At 45.6% G+C, this 21,044-nt stretch overlaps 1 protein-coding gene across 40 annotated transcripts in view; it reads left to right on the forward strand.

Moving 5' to 3' along the window:
* The window catches only part of NRXN3 (neurexin 3), a 1,525,926-nt gene that overhangs the window by 60,671 nt on the left and 1,444,211 nt on the right, over positions 1–21,044 (forward strand). For all 40 annotated transcript variants that reach the window (XM_072762116.1, XM_072762119.1, XM_072762122.1 and 37 more), the window contains exon 2: positions 2,625–4,042. In XM_072762116.1, the coding sequence (XP_072618217.1) occupies positions 3,334–4,042 (709 nt within the window). In that variant the 5' untranslated portion in view covers positions 2,625–3,333. The remainder of the gene's footprint in view (positions 1–2,624; positions 4,043–21,044) is intronic.

Here is a 21,044-nt window from a genome sequence, read left to right on the forward strand (position 1 = left end):
TTTATACAGACAAATAAGTGACTTTCAGAGGCTCAGAGGTAAATTGATAAATAGTATAGACCAGTCTGGATGTTTCAAGTGTTTCTCATGTCCCTACTCATCCATAATATTGGGCCCTCCATCTCTGTGTCTTTTCCTCCCACAGAAGGCCTCACTGGCTTTGGCCATCTGAGGCTTTGCCTACCAGCCAATGGACTCCTTGGTCTAAACTGGCAGGACAGGGAGTGGAGAGGGATGCTCTCCCAAGAGGTGAAGCAGCCAGGGTACTGTTTTTTTTTTTTTTTTTTTTTGGATCATCACGGCTTCCTGCGTTTATTGGAAATCTGCCCCGCCCCCGCCCCCGCCCCCCAGCCAGGGTACTGTTACTGAGAAAGTTGTCCCACGCCTCTGGGGCTTATCCATCCTGGACTCCATTATGGGCATGTGGTTTCTATATTCTTGGCTCATCAATAACTCCAGAATTAGAGTACCCCCTAGAAGAGGCTTATTCCTTCTGCTCACACCTGCCTTGTTCCCTCTTTTCTTGCCTCTTCCCACTTATTTAAATCAAACCTATGATGGGGGGCGGGGGGGACAGAGGAGCAGCTGTCCTTTGAGCACATTCCCTGAAAGTGGCCTTTTTCAACCATTTGATTTAAGGATATATGTCAATGTGGCAGTTGTTGAAACCAGGAGGCTTCTTTTCAGACCAGGGTTTCCTCTCCCCCTAGGATGTTACCTTTTGCCTTGGTGGGCATACCTCACCTCATACAATGGTCATATTCACAGAGACTGGGTCCTGACCTGAGAATCTACCTCTGGCTTCATGTCTTCCACTCTTTACTCTAACAGCACCAGCCTACCTGCTGTTCTCCACACATACCAGCCTGCTCCACTCTTAAAGCTTTGTGCTGTTACTTCTGGAACATTCTTCCCATGGCTAATTCCTTCACTCTCTTTCAAGGCTTTCCTTAAATCTCACTTTCTCAAAGACTCAGATTTGTGGTATTTGACTATTTCCATGGTGTAAATACTCCTAGCATAGTTGATTTCATGCTACCAAAGTGACCTTAACCAGCTCAAAGATGTCTGAAGTTTTAAGAGTTGGTTCTGACAAAGCCCATATGATTTGGCACTTCCACACTGCTGTGTCTGTGTTCCAATTAAGCATCTTTTGTGCTACAGGAGGTACCCATGCCACACTTGGGAAACACTACTTGGATAAAACCTTTTATAGAATAAAGGCTTTTCTTGCACTGGATTTAATCAACCTCTTGTTGATTTGGTTTGTTTGTTCAGTGGGAATAGATGATTGTTCCTGGTTAAGGAACATTTTCTTCTTCAAAGCTGGGGTAATAACTAGCTAATGCAGTCATCATAAAAATGGTGGTCAGTAATGGTCTAATAGAGACTATGATGAATTATCAAATGTGTCAATTAATAAGCAGCAATTTGCACAGCTTTCAGAAATTATACTCATTGCTCTTACGTGAACCAAGAAGTCTCCATTTGGCTCAGTGGATCAGAGTCTGCCTTCAACATCTAGATGACCCACTCGACTAGGTGTTGGTGCATTTCCAACCAGTATAAAATATATATAATATGTTCTAGGTTTGTGCTCATTTCTTGTTCATTCAGTAGTTTTTAAAAAGTACTTATGGTTTTGAAAAGTACTTATGGTTTTATAATCCTATCCCTTCTCCACAGACGTCCACACATTCACACACATACAGATACACATCAGTGACTCTTTTACCCATCCCTTTCAATCTAGAAATAAGAAAGTAAAGAATGTAGTATTTATTGGTCCCTACTATGTATGTGGCCTCATGCTAGGGTCTTTTCATACATGACTTCATTGTATCCTCTCTCCAATCTTAAAAGGAAACTAGTTTCTTCTGCTTTATCAAGGAAGGAATAAAAGTTCAAATAGCTTAAGAAATTGGCTCAAAGTTCCACATAAAACAACGAGGATTCAAGCACAGCTTTTCTTTAAGTCTCAAAACACATTTTTTTCCTATGAGAACTTTTCACCAACATGTATTAAGAGATCAGTTATTCTCTTCATTACTCACTTTCTAATTTATTTCTGCTGATTTTTATAAGTATTTCTTTCAAAAACTTAAAGGTGGGAATCTGTCTTAGGCTGCCTATACCCAGGCATTGGTTTGTTAAATTGAAAAAGAAAAAAATCTAAAAAGAAATCTGCATCATTTCATGCCTTTTATTAAATAGTTAAAATTATGTGTGTGCATTTGAGTGCATAAAATATTAGCACTTAACAATAAATTTTAGCTATGTGACCCTGTGATATGATATTGTAAAAATGTGCTGATATGGCTTTGGGAGTTTTATACTATTTTTGCATATGGAAAAACCTTGTGCATCATTAGGCACTGAGCTCAGGGTCCTGCCACGGCTCTGGAAGAACCTGAGCCCTCTCTCCTGTTTATTTTTTTCCTTTTTAACTTTTCCCCCCTCTCTCCTATTTCTCCCTCTCTTCCTGCACTAGGCATTGTGGGAATCATTCGAATATCCTGGCTTGTAGTCAGCAATCTATCAATATTTGTGAAATAAGGTGCAATATTTTCGTGCCCCTGCCCTAATCTTTCTCTTCTTTCTGCCTACCCCCTTTCTCCCTGCAGGTCCTTTTCTGGAGTCCTGGGAGGCAGGTTATGGGCAGGACTGCCTCTGGCCCGCACCATGAAGCCTGAAGCTGCTTCGGCTCTGCCCTGGGCCCTGCTGTGCCTGAGCACTCAGCCTTGGGCTGCCCAGCTCCCTGCAGCCCCCCACTGCTAGGAGGTAAAACCTCAGGGCTGGTCTTTGGCCTGTTTCTGTGTTTCACCTGCCTCACCTCACTGCTGAGGCCTCCTCCATCACGGCACCCCCACCCCAGCCCTCTCCCCGGCCTCCTTGGCTGGGGTGTGTGGGGGTCCACCGGGAGGAGCACATTGCTGAAGGCTTCCACCTGCCGTGTACCTTCACCTCCTCCTCGAATCAAGGCCTCCGGATCCACATGGATAGCTGAGATCTTTTCTTGGAGAAAGACACTGCTCCTGACACTAGTCCCCCACTCTCCCACCTGACCACCCCCCCCCCCCTTCTGCTGCCCTGCCTTTTCCCTCTGCCTTTTTATTGAATTTCTTGCTTGTACGCCTGTCTGGGGCCGTCTTGTTCACTTTCCTTCTTCTTCACCCTCTGGATATTTGTGTGTGTGCCTCCTTCATCTCGTCTCGTGTGCTCTCTGTCCCCTGGCCTGTCTCCTCTTCTCTCCCTTCCGCTGCCAAGGGGGATCGTCCCCTGAGGGCCGTTCCCTGCCAGTCTGCTCCTCTGGGCTCAGACCTGGCAGCCACGATGAGCTTTCCCGTGCACTCGGTTTTCTTCACCCTGAAGGTGAGCGTCCTGCTGGGGTCGCTGCTGGGCCTCTGCCTGGGCCTCGAGTTCATGGGCCTCCCCAACCAGTGGGCCCGCTACCTCCGCTGGGATGCCAGCACGCGCAGCGACCTGAGCTTCCAGTTCAAGACCAATGTCTCCACGGGGCTGCTCCTTTACCTGGATGATGGTGGCGTCTGTGACTTCCTCTGCCTTTCCCTGGTGGACGGCCGCGTGCAGCTCCGCTTCAGCATGGACTGTGCGGAGACCTCTGTGCTGTCCAACAAGCAGGTGAATGACAGCAGCTGGCACTTCGTCATGGTGAGCCGCGACCACCTGCGCACGGTGCTGGTGCTTGATGGCGAGGGCCAGGCGGCCGAGCTACAGCCCCAGCGGCCCTACATGGATGTGGTCAGTGACTTGTTCCTTGGAGGAATCCCCTCGGACATACGACCTTCTGCCCTGACCCTTGATGGAGTACAGGCCATGCCGGGCTTCAGAGGATTAATCCTGGATCTCAAGTATGGCAACTCAGAGCCTCGGCTTCTGGGGAGCCAGGGTGTCCAGTTGGACGCCGAGGAACCCTGTGGCGAGCGTCCCTGTGAAAATGGTGGGATCTGCTTTCTCCTGGATGGCCACCCTACCTGTGACTGTTCTACCACTGGCTATGGTGGCAAGCTCTGCTCAGAAGGTAAGACTTTCTTCCCTAGCCCTCTCTTACTAGAGACCACCCACTGGGTTGCGTGAGGACCAAGACCCTTGATAGAAACCAATGCTATTGTTGAAGGACATCTTTAGTTACATATTAGATAATTGGGTTCCTTTCCCCGAGGAGGTGGTAGAAATCCTTTGATTTCAGTGGAAAACCCTCCACATCTCAGCAAGAAGAGGATCCTGGCTGCTCAGTCATGGGCTCTTTACTTAAATGTTGGGCTGTAATCAAAGGGCTAGATGGAGTGGACTGCTGGATGTGTGCCCCAACTTGGCCCCTTCTACTGCAGCACAGCTTAGTAGGGTCAGTGTAGAGCAAGAAATCCAACAGAAATGGGCAAAATCGCTGGTTGCCTCCTGATCCCTTGAGATTTGGACACTTGGAATGGTTAGGAAACTCCCCATCACTTCCATCTTAACCCCCAGTATGAAGAATGTCCATGCAAAGGAGAATGAGGGTAGATGGATTGTAGGTCATGCTTGGCCCACTGTCTTCCCAGCCCTTCCGTTTGCTCCTCCTCCCACAGTCTTTGGGGGAAGTGTCTTCAGGGTGGATGAGGCATCTGGGGATGGGCCTACTCACCACCTCATTCTAGCAGCAAGCTTTTTCATATGAAGTTCTTCTTTCCTGTCCTCCTTTCACCTCTCCATGTACTGAGAATGGTGCAGGAAGGCACAGAGACTGACGGGACTCTTGTCTAGCTAAGCCCCTGAGGGATCTGCCAATACTCAGCATAGCCTTGGAGAGACTCCCAAGTTCACCTGTAACTTCCTAGGGAGAGTGAAGGGGAGACTCATGCCCAAAGGCTTAGACTGCTCTCATTTCATTCACTGAATTCCAACTGGGATTAGATGTGAGAGAAGTGGTCCAGACTCCACTTTGACAAATACTTAAAATCCCGATTCCTGGACGCCAAGACTCATTGAAGGCCTACCTCTGAGCAGGAGGAAGTGTTGAAGTGACAAAGAATTTGAGAACTGACCATAGGAATATGTGTGCTGGGAGGTTAGGATGAGGAAGAGGTAAAGAAATTTGATTTTCTCCTATTCTTTTTGAGTCAAATCCTGGATTCTTCTGGAAATGTGTTGCCATCTCATTTTCTCTCCATGGAGGTGATGCGATGGTATAGGGCAGAACAATAGTTTTCAACCATGGCTGCACATATTAGGATCACTTGGGGAAGTTTAAAAACTCTTGAGCCACCCTATGGACCAATTCAATCAGAATTTTCTGGGGAGCGGGATTCAAGCATCTGTATATCTTTAAACTCCCCCAGTTGATTCTATTGTGCAGCTGAGATTAAGAACCAATAGGGCAAGGGAGGTCAGGGAGGTGGGATCAGGGGAGTGTCTCAGCACTGACTCCCAGGATTTCTTCCTTCTGGTGAGGCCCCTGCCTTGCAGTTTGTAATTAAATATGGTACATGCAGATGTCCCTGAAATTGTCCCACAACAGCCCACCCAGCCTAAAGCAGGTTGTAATTGATATGAACTTTAGTCACTACTATTAAATTTTTTACAAATCAAAACAGTTTATTTCACAGGTGATACATGCTGGAGACGAGGATACTTTGAGGGGTCTTATTGGGGGCCCCTTTATAGGTTGTATGGAGGCTCCTGCAGGAGCCCTCCCCAAGTCTCTGCTGCTAGTTTATTTGGCTGGGCTGCGCTGAGCAATACATCTCCTTCCTGTGGATGGGCTGCAGGAGAGGGAGATTCAAGACATGCATGCCATCTTTTTTTGGCTTCTTTTTTCCCCATGGAGCCTATTGGAAAAGCGGATGGGGAAGAGGAGCCGAGGCAACCCCAACCCACAAAGCCACTTTGGGAATGTGGTTATTGAAGCACTTCTTATAAGCAGGTGCCTTCTGGAGCTGACTGCTGTTCCAAAGCTTCTTGGCTTTGGAGAAAGTTCTGCCTGAAGACGCTGACATGATCACTTGTTTTCTCATTCGTCCAAAGGATCTGTTCTGTTCTCAGAACTTGCATTGAAAGCTGACATTCTTCCTTTCTACGGACTAGGGTGTTTGCAAGTGTGTTGTTAACTTGCTGATTACCCCTGATTGCATTTTTTGTGTTTAAAAAGAACTCATTTCCTCTGGGCAGGTCTGGATCAGCACTTTTCTGAAGGAAGAATCTCTATACTGTGTATGTGTACAATTTGTCTTTTCTCTCTTTTGGTGTGTGTGTGTATGTGTGTGTAGTGTTTCAGGTCTCTAGTGGCATTTCTTTAGAGCAGATTGTAGACAGTCAATCTTTTAATAGCTAAATACAACATGGATATTTCAATAATAGTTCTTTCTGCAGGGTTCAGATCATCTAGTTGCTGTGGATTGATACCTCTATCTGAAGAAGGGAAACACACAGCACAGCTCATTTATTCTCCTGATACATAAATAGAGTAAATGAACTCTGTAGTAACAGTAACACTTGGTTGGCTTGGAACAGAGCAGTGCAAAGGTTGAGGTGAGGGTGGTTGTTGAGGGAGGTATCAGAATTGACTGTTGATAACTTGGAGCCTGTTGATCCTGGTACTTGTCATTGTGTCTAATCAATCACAAAAAAACACACCACAGGCTTTTAGAAAAGATCTGTTCTCTCCACACATAGTTAACTCTTAGATAGTAGGCAGGGTGTGTGGGGTTGGGGGAGGGGCAGTCATCTGTAAAATATTAAGGGGAAAAAAATTACAGTAGCTGCTAAGTGTCAAGTAGGTCTGCACAAAACAGTAAAAATAGCCTAAACAAATGCTTATCCATTTTCCTGAAGATGACATGGTCAAGTGGGTAGTATGGGGCATCCATTACCCTCCCTGCCCCCTTTAAATTGAACATATCATAGACCTGAAACCAGGGTACTTATTCCCAGCGGTTAGTGCTGTGGGCTAGGCATCTGATTATCCCAGTTTGTAGGATAGGACCTGAATTTGATTGCATGAGGGCTTGCACCCAGTATGGAAGATCCGTTTTGTACTTCATGCTTTAGCAGTTCAAGAGCAGGAAGAGCTGGGAGGGCTCCTGCAGCTTCAGATGGATATGGTCAGGGCCTGTTGGAGGCACTCTCTGTGGTCCATTAGCTTCTAGCATGCCAGCGGCATTGATGTTTGCTTGGCCTGTCTGGCTTTCCATGCCATGATGGCTACAAAATGTCTTCATGCTGCACCCTGGGAAGAATGCACAGATGGGCCCATCTCCTTTATGTGCTTTGGGCTGTTTTGATCCCCCATTGGGTATCTTCTCTAGGAAAGACCCAGAAGACACCAAAGATAGCTGTGTGAGCAAGTTGGGCCAAGAAGTCAGAGGTTGTGGACTCAGTGTCTTCTTTCATGTGGTGAAATGTTACTCACTCTGGCTGCAGGCTGAACTCCACACAGCCTACTTGAGAAAACTTCATTCCAAGGCTCCCAACCTAATTAATGGTCACATGGAACATTCTGGCATGTGATGGAGAAGAAGTCCCAGAATTTTACTTCTAGGTGTTATGTTTATAAATAAAATGCTTTGGTGCTCAACTTCAGACTTGTTCATGTTGAAATTTAATCTTACCCTCTTAGTACGGGTCTTGGAGGACAGAAGAAGCGCCAAGTAGTTCATAATGACTTTAAAATTATGCATATCTGTTTTGGACTATAGTCCAGCTCTGGCACAGCATATTCACTGGTTTTGGTCTAGCCCAGTCTGTCCCATTACGGGTGGCCTGGAAGCTCACTGGGCAATGATGAGGGATTCCTGAGCTCCCCCGAGAGACCCGTCCCCTCATGGGTCATTGAGAGTTTACTATTACCTTGAAATACATTTAAAATTGATTGTTTATTTTTAAACCATTCTTAGTTATGAATGTGCATGTATTGAATTTCTTAACAATCTTATGGTCATGAAGAAATGATTCTCTCCTGAGGTGTGTGCATTTCAGTACCAGTCTTACTGAAGAGTCATGTAGTATGGAGTCAGTCAGGGAAAGATATGGAGAAAGCATCACCTGTTGGTTTCTCCTTCCAAGTCTCATTACATGGGTCTACCTACGTCACATACCATTTGTGTGGTCAAGAGGCATGAGGTCCTATTTAGTCGGGAAAAAACAAAGTTCATTGTCTACTATCTCTTCCTGCTGCCTTGGGCAGATGCCCAGACCAGAAGCTGCTGTCTTGAGTCTCAGCTCAAGTTTTCCAGTGTTGCGATCCTACAGTGAGGTATAGTGGTGGGCGTTGGTGGTAGGGGCCAGAGCTTTGTTACAAGTATACTGTCGAATGGTATCCAAGGGCCTCCCCTTCCCATCCCTCCTGCTGACTGAAGCTGACACCCTACCCAGGTTGATTGGATTGATGACTCAACACCACTGTGTGGCCTTGGTATGCCTTCCTGAAAGTGAATTTCAATTACTTTTCTTTTTTATTGAGAATTTTGTGACTCTTCCCCCATTTATCAAAGCCAGAACTGGAATGGAATGGTATATACCAAGAGACTGCTTGCCCCTGAGGATTTACCAAGGGCCAAAGACAAAGGATGCTGTAGTTAAGGTACTCACCATGGCCCAGCTGATCCTTCTGTTCTGGGCATTTGTGTAAAAACACAGACCCCCCCCCCCCTCCTCTGTGCACTTCCTGCCTGAATTGTAACACGTCTTTGTTCTTCTAACCTGTGTCAACCCTGCGTGGCCTGGGGATGGGAGGGGGGGCTGCAGGGGAAGCAGTGAGTAATCAGAGTCAAGACTGTCTCCTTGCAGAATCCTTCTCCCTGGTGTGGAGACGGTAGCACAGAAGCAAGTCCTTACAACATTGCACAAAGGAGAACTGCGGCTTCTGAGACTTGATTCCCACCCAGCATTCAGGCGTTAGGTGGGACCAGCCCAGCCAGCCAGCAGGGGCTGTCGCTAAACGGAGCCTGAATAGGGGTCTGATTGCTCCTTTTTCCTCCTCTTCTCCTGATTACCAAGTGAGATTTCCTGGGTATGCTGTATGCTAAATGACAGAGCAGCCGCCCGCCACTTGCACCAATTATCCCTCTTTTAACTGCAGAGGGAAGAGCAATTTTTTTTATACCCCCCTCCCCAGTAGCATCTCTGCCTCCTTTAAAGAAATAAGACCCTTTTTCCTTGTTCCCCCTTCAGTGGGGTGAGAACAGCCTTCTTTCTCCCTTTGCAGTCCGCACACCAGCTGCAGGCTGCAAAGGGGATGGACACTGGGTAAATGCTTCGTCCAAATTCAGCAGGGTTGGGGTCACATAGGCATTTTGCCAAGAGCCTTCAAGTGGCACGTGAGCTTGCATTTGCATTTGGTAATGAGACACCACAGGCCCAGCACTGGGGGCTAATTATCTTCATGGCCCCTATCTCCCTTTGCAGGCTGCCCTGGAAAGATGCTTTCTAGTTCCTGAGGCAGCTGCCCATCAGCTGGGTCCTCTGCCCCCTTCACAGGACAGAAGAGATGGGGTATGGGCTGTGCTTGGAGGATAGGACTAACATGCCCTCCCTTACTGCCATGCAGTGCGTGTCTAGTGTGACAAGGCCCAGAGGTGGAAATGGAGTAAGAGGCTTTAGGGCAGAGCTGTGAGGGTCAGGTACCCTTCCTTGGATAAAAATAATAATGATATTAGTATTGATATTATTTTTTTTTTAATTTATGATAGTCACACAGAGAGAGAGGGAGAGAGAGAGAAGCAGAGACACAGGCAGAGGGAGAAGCAGGCTCCATGCACCGGGAGCCCGATGTGGGACTCGATCCCGGGTCTCCAGGATCGCGCCCTGGGCCAAAGGCAGGCGCCAAACCAATGCGCCACCCAGGGATCCCAGTATTGATATTATTAAATGCCACCATGTGCCTGACAACCTAGGTGCTTTATATTCATTGTTTCATCTAACCCTCACGGCACTCCTGTGTGGTTGATATCATTCACCAGCCTCGTTTTACAGATGAGGAAAATGAGGAGCAGAGAAATTTGAAACTTGAACAAGGTTTAGTATAGGTGTTAAGTGCATGGCTTATGGAGGGAAAAAGATTGGACATAAATCTGGGCTTGTCTATTGACAAGTTGTGTGTCTTTGGAGAAGACAGTAGTCTCATCAATAATAATAATAATTAATAATATCAGCTGACATTCAAGGAGTACTTGCTCCATACCTGCACTATATTGACTGCTTTGTAGGAATTAGCCACTTGACACACTATTCTTATTTTGTAGACAAGGAAGCTGAGGGACAAGAGTTAAATAATTCATCCAAGGTCACATGGCTAATAAGAGGCAGAGCTGGGGTTTGTATCCAGGCACTCTGGCTTCAGAGCCCACATGTAACCACTATACCATCCTGCCTTGCAGCAAAGCAGGGATAAGAAATCCTAAATCATGGAGTTGTTGAGAACACAACATGAGATGAAGTGTATAGAGTCATCTACATAGACTCTGGGAAAGAACAAGTCCTGACTCTGGGCTCTTTATCTGGTGCTTATGAGAATGAACTGTGTGTGAATTTGTTTTCACAGAAGGTTTGAAGCTTTCCTGTGAGTACCCCTATCTTCACCATTTTCTTTCATCCTGATTTAAGAAATAGCAGAGATAAAAGGAGGGGAATCCAGTTTTGTTGCCATTTTGCCCCTGCCTAAGAGTGTTGAGTCACTGATAATGGTTGTGCCTCTTGGACTGTATTTGGAGCTCTTTGCAAACTTGTGGTGTTCTGGCCCCATAGCAACCCAATGAGGCAGGTAGGGCAGGCTTTGCCATCCCACTGAATAGATGAGGAGACCCACACCCGAGGTGAGGGGCCAGTGAGCTTGTTGTATGAGGGTACGCTCTTTGGCAGGTATCTCTAGGACCTGAAAACCCAGATCCTGAACATGGCATTTTATTTCTGCTCCTAGGCTCCCTTCATTAACACAAATGGCCTGTGTCTCCATCGTGAAATGGAGTGTTGCCTCCCTGGATGCTGGTGATAAGCAAAATGTCAAACTCCCGGTGTAGGAGGTTATCAGCTTGGCCAGGCCCGGGAGTCTTGCTCCTGCTAGACAGACAGAAAGAGAGGAATGAGAGAATGGGAGAGCATGAAATGAATATATCTGAGTGGTCAGTTCTCACCCTCAAGACCCTGGTTTGAAGTGAAGTGACGGGATTGGACCCAAGGGTCTCGAGGCATTTGGAGCACACTGCACGGAGCCACACCGCACTGGAGCATCGCCAGACAGCATGACCTCTTCAGACTTACCTTTGGTTTCCCCAATTACCAGGAATTCCCAGCACCCCACCCAGGGTTGGCGGTAAAAAGTGGACTTCCTGGATTACCCTGTCTGACTCCTTCTTGCTCTGCTGCTGCCTTCTGAGTGTCTTCACAGATAACAAAACCAAACTCTCTTTCTCTGTGTTTATTCTTCTCTTTCCCTTTGTGTGTGGGGGAGGGGAGATTATTACAGAGACAGATTCACCACAAAACAAGACCTTTCATATATCCTCACTTACGTGGTCCCTTCCAAGGTGCCGTACCTACTTTTGTATTTGTGATTTTTTTCTTAAGGAATCTCCAGTATCATGAGCTTCCAGCCCCATCGCTGTGGATCCATCTCCATTAAGACTTGTTGCCCACTGACAGCAATGTTGCTCTGGCTGTACATGTGAGTCCCTGGTGACCTATGACCCTTCATCACAGACACATTTTCCTTCGTTTCATAACCAGCAGGACAGGAAGAACCATGGACAGGGAGTTTAGAGGATGAAGGGCGTCTAGGAATATCATTTGGGAAGGCAGGGGGAGGCATCTAGGGTGTCTAGTGGGTAGAGAGAGGACGTGTTTAGAAATGTTTGCTGTTGATGCAGAGGCACATGCTGATGTGTAAAAAGGGGCTGCCCCCATCCCCCTCCTGAGCTCTTCCCAGCTGAAGTTGGGCTGTTTGGTTTGCTGTGACTCGCTGGGGGGCTGTGTTACAGGTGACAGGCTGTGGCTGACAGAGGAGAGGGACAAAGCATGGCTCTGCAGGCCTGTCTCCGTGATCTATTTGGGAACTGACAGTGCCGGTGGGTTGTCATTACTGCTGTTGTTCTCCAGAAATTGATGTCTTTGGATGACCTATTTAAAAGCAATACAGGGCCCCCTTTAAATGTGTCATCATTTATATCTCCTCTCAGACCTCCACCACTGTCTATAATGTTCCTAAATAATGTGTTTCCCAATTTAAAAAAACTTTTTAAACTCAGGAACCAGTACTAGCAAGCTTTTAAAAACAAATTGATCTCACAGTTATCCAGCCAAATGGCCGAGCTCTCCTCTATGATAAAACTTACTTTGCACATGGTCCTAGAAACTGTGAATGTGTCAGCTCTTTTGGGGGGAATATGCTATACTCTGTGATGGTACGGAAGGGCCTAGAGAGGTTAGAGACGAAAGAAAGGCAGGGACATGAACTATAGACAATATGAAACTCCTGGTGTAGGCTATGAAATGCATTTAAGATCCTTTTGGTTTTACTGAGGCTCTTATTTAAGTGTCTTTGTACCTAAGATAACTCTGAGGAGCTTTTTCTTCTCTATGAGACTCTATGCATCTGATCTTTTTCTAACATTTTTGCCTCTTGTCTGCTGATTTAGTTCTCCTGTGGTGGTTCTGTTTACAGGTGCAAAGTTCTTGAAAGACAAAAGCCTTAGTAATCTCGTGGTTGTCAGCAACACTAGGGCTAGTGTCTTTGCTCTATCAGACAGTGTGTTCCAGGCAATTCCATAACCTCTCCTGTAGATATTGAGAATGTGTTGTCTGTAGCCCCTGGAGAATAGAAAAAGTGCAGTGAGATAGTGTCGAACTTCTTTGGTTCATCAGTTGCTTTAAAATAAAAACGAGGGGATCCCTGGGTGGCTCAGCAGTTTGGCACCTGCCTTCAGCCCAGGGCTTGATCCTGGAGACCCGGGATCGGGTCCCAAGTTGGGCTCCCTGCATGGAGCCTGCTTCTCCCTCTGCTTGTGTCTCTGCCTCTCTCTCTGTCTCTGTCTCTCATGAATCAATCAATCAATCAATCAATCAATCTTAAAAAAAATAAAAACGATACCCCTCTTGCAAGAGGGACCAGCCAGGTTGAAATCATGTGTCTGCCATCCAAACAGTGGGGACAGGAGTGGCAAAGTTGGGAGCTCACCAGGCTTTTGTGGTTTCTTCCTTCCTCCTCAGTCCCTTGGGCTTCTTTCCTTTCCAGAAGGGTTCCTGTCTCTTGTATGGTTAGCCTTGGACAGCTAATGGAATGGGAAGAGTGGATTTAAAGGGTGTTAAGCCTCTCACCCATGGGATTCCTAAAAGAGTAATATCACCTAGTATACTTGCTGCATGTAGGTCAGGAAAGGTAAGGCTAGGGTTCAGGTTGAGGTGATGTACTGTGAGCCTCTGCTCACTTTAAGGAGACACACTGAAATTTGGCGGGATTTTGGTGCTGGGGAAGAACATTCTGTGAGGGACGAGGCACACATCACATGACCCATGTGGAGGACACTAAGACATTTACATTGCCTTTTGGTCATGGCTTTGCCTGTGTAATTCATTGGAAACCAAGGTACATTGTAAATGATCATGGATGACAACTTTGGAGGGAATTTTAAGGGTCATTGGGTCTAACTACCCATTTCTCATCCTCTTCCCCACTGTGTAAGACATTCCTCCTCCTCTCTAAAATAACCCTAGTCAACTGCAGTGATGGACGGGGGCTCAGTGCTTTTCCGGGTAGCCTAATGTATCTCTGATCAGTGCTGAGGATCAAGGAGCTAGCTTGTCCTACAGGGGGCTGTAGTCTGCTTCCAGCCACTTCTTCACTGGTCCCCATTCTAATTAAAGCAGTCTGACCTTAGCAATGGGCCATGTGGGTAAGGGGATAGATGGGTCATAAAATATTTGGATGAGGCTTTGCAAGAATTAACTCTTGTGTCAAGAAAAATTCATAAGGGATTCTTTAATATGGCACTAGTGGTGTGCACACCACTGAGTTATTTAGAATTAGCTACTTGTGATTAATCTTAAACAATGTAGGAGGGATTGATGTGGGAAGAGACTCTGAGGTAAGTAGGTGACTCATACTTCAGTCATTTTGTTCCTAGGGGGCTTGCACTCTGAAAGATTCAAGGTTAGTCCCATCTCTGGCTTTATTGTCTGTGCCTCATTTCATCCCCCTAAGATGCCCCATCTTCCTCCATACCCAGTTAGATTTTGCAGCATTTCTGATTTTCCAGGGATTCCCTCCCCCAGACCCCCAGATTGGGAATCTCTAATAGCTCAACAATAAGATGGGAAGTCTAGAATGCTATGGGGGTAGTGTAAAGTGGAATTGGATTGGACTATCTTGACAAGCCCACACTGGCATCCAGGGTCAGACACTCCAACAGACATAAGGTTTTGTTAAAAAGTCTAACAGGATGATTTTTTAAAAAGATAAGTTCATGAAATGAAGCAGGATTGAGTAGTTGCTCCTGGAAACTGGCCTTGGAAGCAAATGCTCTTGTCCCAAAATGCTGTCCTTCTGCCAGGTTGCCCTGGGTATCCCATGTTTTTGGCCCTGTTGGGCAGAAGTCTCCTAGGGAGAGGGATTAGGAAGGGCTTAGAGGGTGTTGCTCCTACATTGGCATAGACTGGAAGCCTGCCAAACAAATTCCCTCCTGTACCCTAAAGGGGATGAGGCTAGTCTTGGCGCTCAGCCACCTCCTCATTGACAGTCATTTTACTGACACTGCAGCAAAGAAAGGAGAACTCATGTCATAATTTTGTGATTTTAGTTTACTTAAAACAATTTTTTTTTGAAAGAGCAGGAGGGGTAGAAGGAGAGAGAATCCTAAGTAGGCTCCATGCCCAGCATGAGCCTGATGTGGGGCTTGATCACACAACCCTGAGATCATGACCTGAGACAAAATCAAGAGTTGGACACTTAACACACTGAGCCACCTAGGCACCCCTAAAATAGCTTACTTTTTAAAAAGGTTTTATTTATTTATTCATGAGACACACACACACACACACACAGAGGCAGAGACACAGGCAGAGGGAGAAGCAGGCTCCTCGCAGAGAGCCCGATTCAGGACTCTATCTCAGTACCCTGGGATCACGCCCTGAGCCAAGGGTAGATGCTCAACTGCTGAGCCACCCAGACATCCCTAAAATAGTTTACTTTTAAGGGCAAAGCCCAGAGACATCATTTTTAATCTAAGCTTAAAATGTACCCAGAGTCACAGGCTTCTACTCCAAGGTCTTATTGCCTACCCAGGCTTCATGGACTACACACATGTGCTGAGGAGTGGGCACGACCATCTCACATAGTCATTTGAGAGTTACCATGTGGGCAGATGGTTGAGTTTTAGTTTGCTCAACTTTGCTGTTTGCTCCTCCTAATGTGAGTGTTCAGCCTTGTGTTAATGCAGATAGGGGCTGTTTTTCCCCCATGTAGAATATATAACCAGTGGCTATGTTTTAATGTGTCTTTTGGCTCCCTTTGGCTTTCACATCCTTAATGTAAGTTGCAATAACTCAACTGAGTTTCCTGATTCTTGTTGCAGGAGTATGTGTAAGGAGGTACTCCCTTTGAGAACTCCAAGACATGAAACTAAGAGAATGCTCTGTTTCCCTTTGTTAATTACTGCACATACAAGCTTGTGTGCTAAACTGCAGGTCTCTGGTATGTGACAAACAGGTGCTCAATAAATGTTGCAATAATAAATGTGTGTGTGCATGTGATTTCATGTTTTGTATACATACATATGTATCTGTGTTCATGTGCTCATGAACACACATGATGGATGGATGCAGATTCCCAGGAATGTGAGTTTAGTAATAATACCTATTTAATAATTTAACCAATGTGTCAGATATGACTTGGACCTCCGTGGCATGGGCCACGACTAGAAACACCTCTCTCTTTTTTTTTTTTCTCAAGGATTTTATTCATTTACTCATGAGAGACAGAGACACAGGCAAAGGGAGAAGCAGGCTCCATGCAGGGAGCCTGACATGGGACTCGATCCCCGGTCTCCAGGGCCACAACCTGGGCTGAAGTCGGCGCTAAACCATGGAGCCACCCGGGCTGCCCAGAAACACCTCTCTTTTAATGGAAAAAGTGGCATGTCTACTGTGGGGCAGTTTTCATTGAATCTATGTCAAGCACATACTCATTCCACCTGGTTTGATCTAGTTGAAGACAGATTGGAAAGACTTTTTTGTTTGTTTACAAACCAATGGTTTCCAGTAACAATTACAGGAAGCAGCCAGGCTGGGACCATGTAAATACTTGTGCAGTGGCTGTTCAAAGCAGACATGTGATTGTCACTGGAGATGGAGAGGCCCCATTAGCTCGTGTGGATTCCCTGGAGAAGATGAGGCTCACTGGGGACAGGATAATTGTCCTCGGATATCAGAAGAGCTGCCATGAAGAAGAGGGGGTAGATAGTGGGTGGTTTGAGAGATGAGAGCTACAGAGAAAGAATCTATATCTTAGAGCTGTTGGACCATACTTCCCCCAACCCTGGAGGGGGTGCAGCAGGTGCTGGAGTGATACCTGTCAGCGTGTGCTGGCATGTACATATGCACTTTCAAACCAAGGACACCATGGTTCTGGCGGGTCTCAGCATTTAGGACCATCCTTATGTTTGATCATGTTTATCCTCTGCCCTTCAGGGGATGGGGATGGAAAGATTATTCTCTGGCCTTAAAGATCACTGGCCTTAAAATGGGGCATATGCAAGACCATTCTTTGGGGATATGGGAAAGAGGTAATGAAATGTACAGTTAACTTATATGCAAATTATTTGTAAAAAAAATACATCTTTTGCAAGAACATACTAAAATTATTTTTTCTATTTTTTAAAAAGATTTTATTTATTCACGAGAGACACACAGAGAGAGGCAGAGACATAGAGGGAGAAGCAGGCTCCATGTAGGGAGCCCAATGTGGGACTCGATCCAGGGACTCCAGGATCACGCCCTGGGCCAAAGGCAGGTGCTCAACCGCTGAGCCACCCAGGTGTCTCAAATTATTTTTCCTAATAGGGAGTTTGTTCATAAAGATTTGGAGGCCACTGATCAATACTCAAGTTTATGTTGATCTCTCTTTAGTTGATTATAGTTACTCTCGGCCTCCTGTTACAATTCCTCACCTTGGGGGCTTGCAGCTTTCAAGTGCTGGTGGCATGTGTATCAGGCTCTTCTCTCTGTGTGTAATGGTCTTGGTTGACCTGGCCAGGAGGTTTGAAGGGCCATGTATCCTTTTTTTTTTTTTTAAGATTTTATTTATTTTTTCATGAGAGACACAGAGAGAGGCAGAGACAGAAGCAGAGGGAGAAGCAGGCTCCTCGAGGGAAGCCTGATGTGGGACTTGATACCCGGACTCCAGGATCACAACCTGTGCTGAAGGTAGATGCTCTCAACCACTGAGCCACCCAGGCATCCCAGGGCCATGTATTTTGAACATACTCTGGTCATACCTCCCTCCTTCAGAGGCCTCACTATTTGGAATTACTAATAGTATCTCAGAGCTCCTTTCACTATAAAATCACAGCATTTTCTGAGGCAATTTTGGATTATTGAAGAGAACAAATTCTTTGAGATTATCTTCAAGTGTTTGCAAAGGAGTTCTTGATGTATAATCATCATCTATTTCTTGGATTAGATCATCTGTTTACTGCAATAAGTATATTCTGACATCCACAGAGGGAGTATCTGTTACATACTGGGTAGGTGAGGTCCCTGCCCATGTGGAGTTTGTGGTCTAGTTGGGAAACCTGTCAAACCAACAAGTACAGCATACCTTAGAGTTGCTGAAGTACCAAGTAGGATGGTAGGAGAGTAGCTCAAAAGGGAGTGTCCTACCTTGCTTGGAGGGTGGGAGGACGTTTCACAATTGGACTTAGGAGATTTATTTGGTAGACTGGGGAAAAAGGACATTTCAGGGCAGCCTTGTGAATCAGTAGTTTGCAGTAGTTAATGTGGCTGGATTGAAGGATTGAGGCCAATGAGAAAATAGTAAGAGGAGTTAGGCAGAGTGGGTCTCAGTGCTTTGTGAGGATGTGGGATATTATTTTTTCTTAAAGTTGAGGGCTATTGGAAGTATTTCAGTTAAGTAGTAACAGATTTGAATTTTAGAAATATGGCTCTAAGGGCAGTTTGCATAATGGATTGGTTGGTGATTGGAAGGTTTAAAGCAGAGAGGCCAGGTGGAGGCTGTTGTGTGGGGTTTTTTTTGACAGAGTCTGTACTGGAGGAGTAGTGATGGAAGAAGGATCAGCTGCAGAGATGTTAAGAAGAGGAATTTAATAATTTGCAAGACAGTGGCTTTGAATGGTGTTGGACTCAGACTGCCTGGCCCTGCTACATACTAGCTTTGTAAACTTGGAAAAAGGACAACTTCTCTGTGTTTTAATTTCACCATCTATGAAATGGGTGTAATAATAGTGCCCACCATTTAGGATTGCTATAAGGTTTAAATGAGATAACACACATAGAATGCTTAGAACAATGCTTGGCACATAGTAAGAGTTCAGTGAATGTTACCCATTATTACTAATTAGTATCAATTATTCTTGAGAAGGGGAAGGAGGAACTTCAGTGACCTGCTCTTCTAGTTGCAAGTATAATTAGGCCAGGAAAGTCAGGGAGGAACAGATCTGGAGTGAAGGCAAGAGAGGGGTAATCATCAATTTTGGTTTGTCCACACCACACCTTCTGTTTTGACTCTGTAAGCTACTTGCAAGGAGATGTGCAGAGACATGTGGAGGCAATGGTGGTGCTGGAGGGAGAATGGGGTTTGGCATAGACAATAGGATTGTTGTAGGGGATGACAGAAAGCTTGGTCATGGATGAGGTTATCTAGGCAAAGAGTATAACTGAGAGCTGAAGAAGGTGTAGCATTTTTGAGAACCTTAACATTTAGAAAGTAGAGAAAAAAAAGTCTATGAGCTTGATGAAAATAGATGATCAGGGATGCCTGGGTGGCTCAGTGTTTGAGCGTCTGTCTTCAGCTCAGGACATGATCCTGGAGTTCCAGAATCGAGTTCTGCATCGGGCTCCTGCATGGAACCTACTTCTCCTCCCTCTGCCTATGTCTCTGCCTCTCTCTGTGTCTCTCATGAATAAATAAACAGATAAATAAATAAATAAATAAAATCTTTAAAAAAAGAGAAAACAGATGATCAGAGAGGTAGAAGGAAACTAGGAAAATAGGAAACTACCTTAAAATTACTGGTCAATAGATGATCTGGTTGAAGTTGGGGTACCCCTTTGAATGCAATAGAACAGCATCAAAAGATTGCATAGTTTAGTTTCAAAAGCTACTCACATTGGACTTTCTTCTACCTTCAGTCTAGTGTGGTCTGTTCATTTGAGAAAATTTCTGCAAACAGAAAGTGAAGTCTCATATAGAGATGATGAAACTGAGGATTTTGGGTGTTCTGCTCATGATGGAGTTTCTGGCTCCTAGAACATTAGCATCCCATGGGAATCAAGGACTCAAAGATCTGAAAGAAACAAATCCAAAGAAAAAGAAGTGACTTGCCCAAGATCAGCCAGCTGGCTTTCTTATTTGTGCTTTGCACTTGAGATCATGTGAGTTAAACATGAAATGCCTTGTCTACATTTTTTTTTTGGAGTTGGACATTAAACTCTAGAAGACACCAGCACTGGCACTCGGTTCAAAGCCGCACACCTTCTCCTGGGATTGGGGAAGGGATCCTCTCACTATGGTCCCTGTAAACTGAAAGAGCAAGATCCCTCACAACAGGGGCTTCAGAAGCCCCTGGCTCGGCAGCCAGTGAGGTAGATGATGGCACTTAATTCACTTGTGGTTTCTCTACCTTGGCCAAGGGTGGGGTGTTTAGAAAAGAAGCAGAATCATTTCTTAAGGAAATTGAAGCTCAGTTCTACTTGCCTGCTTGCTGCCTTCCTCCTATCTCTGACTCTCCAGGGCTGGGGGTGGGTGCTATGTCCGTTCTCCGAATGCTTGCTGTGCATCACAGTTTTCCAGGAATTTCAGGACACAGGAATTTTCACCCAGCTGTGTTGTGTGTTGCTGTTCAGCAATCTGAAGTTGCTTATCCAGCGTAAGTCAGAATGGGGAGCCTAGGGAGGAGGGGGAACGCCTTCGAACATTTTTCTAAGCAGAAGAAATTGAGGTGTTAGGGGCCCAGCTGGCATGTGATAGGAACCAAGAAATGGAACCTACGTGAGCATGCATGCTCACATGAAATCTCTTACTGATGATGTTATTCCAAAGGCACTCCTTTCCACACCCTTCCACAATAATGAATACTTCCTGAGGACCTACTGTGTAGCAGGGGAAGCACGAAGGTAGAGCAGTGAATGAGACAGGTAATTAGCTGAGCAATTATCAAGTGATGGGTGTTTTGGAAGGGGAAGCATAATGTAACTGTTGCTATATGCCTTCAGGGGTCTCTCTTCATGCCTGGCAGAACAAAGGCAGTGAAGTTCATGAGTGTGCTTAAGATACTCCAAGGAATCCCAGGAGGCCCCGGGCTTTTTCTTCTGGACCTTGTGCTGAGGCTGGCTCTCCCAGCCTGAGTCTGCTGGTTGCAGACCACAAGGGGAGCTGGTGGGCTCAGGGCTGAGTTTAGCTTAGTGCTCAGCTCTTATCACACTACCGAGTATGACCTCCATGATGCCATTTTAATTTCATGGAAATCTTATGATTTATCATTTGCTTGTTTTGATTGGCTAAATTTGATGAAGATGATGATGAAGAACTAATCTTCATGTCAGGCATTGGGCTAAGTGCTTTCAAATGGAACATCCTTTAATTCTCTCAACTACCCCTGTGAGGGAGGTTCTTTTGTTTTTGACTGTAGTTGAAGGAACCAGTGTTGAAGAGAGAAAGCCACCTATCTGCCTAAGAAATGAGCCTGAGTGCAAAAGAGGGGGGGATGATTACCCTATAAGGTGGTTGCAGATGTGAAATGAGATAAGGAAGCCAAAGCAAGAAGCAGATTGATTGTCAAATAACAGGATGCTCAATCAACAAGAACTATTAGGGCTATCGATCC

This window comes from Vulpes vulpes, chromosome 6, assembly GCF_048418805.1.
Source record: "Vulpes vulpes isolate BD-2025 chromosome 6, VulVul3, whole genome shotgun sequence".
NCBI classification, from domain to species: domain Eukaryota; kingdom Metazoa; phylum Chordata; class Mammalia; order Carnivora; family Canidae; genus Vulpes; species Vulpes vulpes.